The following is a 4,252-nucleotide window of genomic DNA, read 5'->3' on the forward strand; positions in this document are numbered from 1 at the left end:
TGTGATATTCCACTCCCGGGTAAGGATGGAGTGTGGACCAGGACTCAGTAAGCTGCATGCACCACACACACCCCATTTCCGAGGGACAGCTCAACGGTGCTCCCACTAGACAGAAGTGCAGGCAAGACAGCATCTGTTCCTGGCTGGAGTGGGGGGGTGGGAGGAAAACCCAGTGGTGTAGGAGCAGATAGGGGTGGGTCTCTGGGCATAGGTAGGAGCCCATTGGTTGCTAGTCACCTGGGCTCACACATAGAGGGAGGTATATAAGGTGGGCACCATCTTAGAACAGTGTTCAGTCCCGTGGTCAGTTCAGAGAGGAGTTCAGCCAGAGAGGGCTGACAGGGAGCCCATATGTCCAGGAGATATAGGGTGAAGGGTTGGCAGAGCAGGGTACCGGAACCCGAATTGGTGGAGGCGACTAATCCTCAGCCAAAACCGGAGGTTGTGACCACATCTTGGTGCGACCCCTCACTACATCCACCAGAAAGGCATACCGTATAGGGTCAGGGAAACCGGGAGAGGTTTCGCCAACAGAAGGCCCGAGGAAGCTGGACAAAGGTGGGTCACTGGTGGGGACGGCCAGTAGAAAGGAAGAGAGGGGAGCTCTGAACCACACTCTGGAATTGCCTGGGAGTTGACCGAGTCCCTCACCTGGTGAACGCAGCACGGCTCGGGCGGTCCTAACTGTGCACAAGTGACCTGATAAAGAACTGTGAGTAAAGCATTGAAAACTGCAGCTGCACGTCTCTGTGGTTCCTCGCCGCACCAGCACCATCAGTACTGGGACACTCACACCATCACCACCATCATCTCTTACACTAGCTGCCCTGAGGTAATACTTCTCCCGTGGGGAGTTATCCCATTCTTGGCTGCGCAAACAACATCAGCCTCAGCGGTCTGCAGCGCAGCGGCGGTCCCCACTGACCGCAATCCACGGGTGGCGTAGTCGGACACTTATTATAACACCATTAAGACTGCCACTGGTTTGACCACCCTGGGCACGGACCGGGTCACCGCCACGGAGAACTACAACCCCCAGCGATCCGGTTCCGGGTATTCCCCCTGCATAGCAGCACAGCATAGGCCCAGGGGGCGCGTCACATTCACATGACAGGCTGGATCGCAGCCGAAAGCTGCCATCCAGCTTGCCATGCCGCAGAGACTGAGAAGCGCAGACATGCTTGTGCTCCTCAGTGTCTCGCTGTGACCGCATCCAGATGAGCCGAGTTCATGTCCAATGAACTCAGCTCACGTCATGCACGTCACTGACAGCGTGGGAAAATTCTCCTGCTCAAGAGCTATGGGAAGAGTGAGGCTAAGTGCCAGAATTGGCGCATCCTAAGGATGCGCCATTTCTGGGGCAGCTGACTGCTGGTGTTTCTAGCCTGGGAGGGGGCCAATATTCATGGTACCCTTCCTGGGCTATTAATATCAGCCCCCAGCTGTCTGCCTAGCCTTTGCTAGCTATTAAAATAGGGGGAACCCCACGTCATTTTTTTGGGGCGGTCCCCCATTTTAATAGCTAGTAAAGGCTGATATTAGTAGCCTGGGAAGCTCCGTGGGTATTACCCCCTTCCCAGGCTTCAAACATCTGCCCCAGCCGTCTGCTTAACCTCCGCTAGAGCCTAAAAGTACGGGGAACCCCGCGCCAATTTTTTTTTAAATAAATCCTTTATTTTAACACTAAATGACAAGTACAGTAATCAACACTATCACTGTACTTCTTATATATGTGACTGACATGTTTCTATCTTTCTAATCTATGTGTGATGCTCTATTCTTTCTGTTATAAATTGTCGGGTACCGCTGCTGAATTGCCGGCCGACTTTTTTAAAGAGACGGTGCACGAAAACACTATTATTTTTTTAAATAAATCCTTTACACTAAATGACAAGTACAGTAAGCAACACTGTCACTGTACTTCATATATGTGTGACTGACATGTTTCTATCTTTCTAATCTATGTGTGATGCTCTATTCTTTCTGTTGTAAATTGTCGGGTACCGGTGTATGCCGATGCTGAATTGCCGGCCGGCTTTTTTAAAGAGACGGTGCATGAAAACACTATTATTTTTTTAAATAAATCCTTTAACATTAAATGACAAGTAGAGTAAGCTGAGCGCTGCCATCCAGCTTGTCATCCTTCAGAGACACTGCAGAGCACAGGCATTATGGGAACTTCCGATTCCGGTATTCTATATTCTAAAAGTATCGGAACTCAGTATCAGAACTCCCATACCGCGAATATCGGTCGATACCCGATATTTCAGTATCGGAATGCTCAACACTAGTCCTGATATATATTTTGCTCAGGAGCATTTTCTAGACTGGATACAATGTATCCGCTGAGAGCAGGAGCAGCAATGTGCAGGATTACGGCCTCCGAATGGAAACAGAACCGTCCTCATTCACTGACATCAAACAGATCCTGAAGATGGTGAGAGATGAAACACAAAGTGGAATAACACAAAGATGTAGAAGATTTCATTTATTCACTGATTTACCGCTGCTCCCATCACTAGTGGTGACGTTACATTTCAGGACAGGACACATAATATTTGTAATTCCCCCTCTAAAGGAAGATAATAGACTCAGCCTTGCTAAAGGGGTTATAAGAAAGGGTTATATATATATATAAAATAAGAAAACACACCAGGTATTGCTCACCCTCCCCGGGTCTAACGCCATCTTTCCGACACTGCCTGGTCTGTGCTGATTGTCTGCAGTGCTGACATCAAGTTGACAGCATTGCAACCAATCAGTAAGCTGAACACAGCCATGATTGGCTGTAGAGTTGTTGATGTGATGTCAGTGCTGCAGACAATCAGCAGAGATCAGGCAGCAGCGGAGAGCTGGAGTTAGACCCAGGGAGGGGGAGTAATACTCAGTTTGTTTTGTTACAGCCACTGTAGCCCATGATAGTCACTATTCTGAAAGGGGACAACCCCTTCAAGGCAAACGTCATCTGCACAAGACAAGTTTCCCCTATTTTTGGAATGATGTGAATTATTCTCCATGTTCTCCCCATCTTTCCCTATCTCTCAGGTGGCCGTCCTGGTCTCCTTCAGCTCATCGGCCTTTCTACCAGAGGAGGATTTGCCCCATAATCAGGAAGGATCTAGGGGTGAAGAGCTCCCTCTAGAGGGCAGACAGAGATGACCAGTATGACAGTGGACACCAGTCTGATTGACAGCAGCTCTATGGACGGCTCGGAGCAGATGGAGGACGGTCACACCCGCTCTCTGTCCCCCTGGGAATACAGGTAATATCACAACCTGTCACATTACAAGCAGCGCTGAATAGTGATACAGTCCGGTGGAGATTCCCGGAGTCTCCTGTAGAAGGACGTCTAGTAAAGTATAGAAAGAAAATAATCTTTTCAGTAGAGTTACAATAGCAGGGAATAGCTTGTCGGGATGTTTTTATAACCCCTTTAGTGGAGAATAACGTCTTCCCATCTTCTAGCCGCCTCTCGTTCTTCTTTTCCTGCCTACAAGCTCCCAGTAACCGTTCAGAAATCTCCCCTGTCCCCAAATAGACTTCAGGGGAGGAGGGAGATGCAGCTGCAGTTATTAGAAATAAAACATGAAGGAGAGAAGCTGAGAGCGCACGGCGCGGCTCTGACATCACCCAGAATAACCTTGTATGGAGGGAGAAACTGGAGATTTATAGAGCAGAAGACTGAAGAAAAAGCCTCGAGAATCTGCAGGATAAGAACAAGGAGCGCGGACATGGACCAGGTGTTACACAGCTTCTCTCACTGTGTATTTTTATTCCCAGTCTCAGCACAGATACCAACAGGTTCCCTGTCGTCATTGCCGAGGCCGATTGTCTGACTTTTGCTTGTGTAGACGCTGATGGCCATGAAAGTCCAGACCTGATCTCCTTCCCCATCCAGCAGGAGGTGATGGTCCTACGACGGGAGCAGAAAGGCTGCAGCTTCTCCTACAGACTGGAGGGCGAGCTGGTGACTCTGGGCTGCACATGTGTCAGACCGACCATCAGCTATTACTGAATGCGTGGAAATATGGATGATGGACGCCTGATTGTCAACTTTTAAGATTTCTTGAGAATTTTTTATTTAAATAATAAAATAAAAGCAACTTTAATTTTTTTATAGTGTTATCTCTGGTTACAATAGGTTTTGGGGTTTGGTAGTAGCTACTTGTCCATTACACAGGTCCATGTTATGGTGGAACATACTGGTATCATCAGAGGACACATGCCGTATATTCTCATTGTATAGGGCCAT

General features: G+C 48.4%; 1 protein-coding gene across 1 annotated transcript; it reads left to right on the forward strand.

Annotated features, from left to right (window-relative positions):
- Positions 1-3,557: 3,557 nt before the first annotated feature.
- On the forward strand, positions 3,558-4,015 carry LOC141198544 (interleukin-17F-like). Its single transcript, XM_073662978.1, has 2 exons — positions 3,558-3,643; positions 3,781-4,015. The coding sequence occupies exons 1-2, from the start codon at positions 3,558-3,560 to the stop codon at positions 4,013-4,015; spliced, it is 321 nt and encodes a 106-aa protein (XP_073519079.1).
- The last annotated feature ends 237 nt before the right edge of the window (positions 4,016-4,252 follow it).

This window comes from Phyllobates terribilis, unplaced genomic scaffold (assembly GCF_046119375.1).
Source record: "Phyllobates terribilis strain yellow unplaced genomic scaffold, ASM4611937v1 Scaffold_97__1_contigs__length_5976380, whole genome shotgun sequence".
NCBI lineage: Eukaryota > Metazoa > Chordata > Amphibia > Anura > Dendrobatidae > Phyllobates > Phyllobates terribilis.

What these genes read in the sequence shown, in the direction of transcription:
- LOC141198544 (XM_073662978.1), top strand. Translation starts at nt 3,558, where the DNA reads ATGCAGCTGCAGTTATTAGAAATAAAACATGAAGGAGAGAAGCTGAGA. An exon ending in ACATCACCCAGAATAACCTT is followed by an intron (nt 3,644 to 3,780) that starts GTATGGAGGGAG and finishes TTTTATTCCCAG; the next exon opens with TCTCAGCACAGATACCAACA.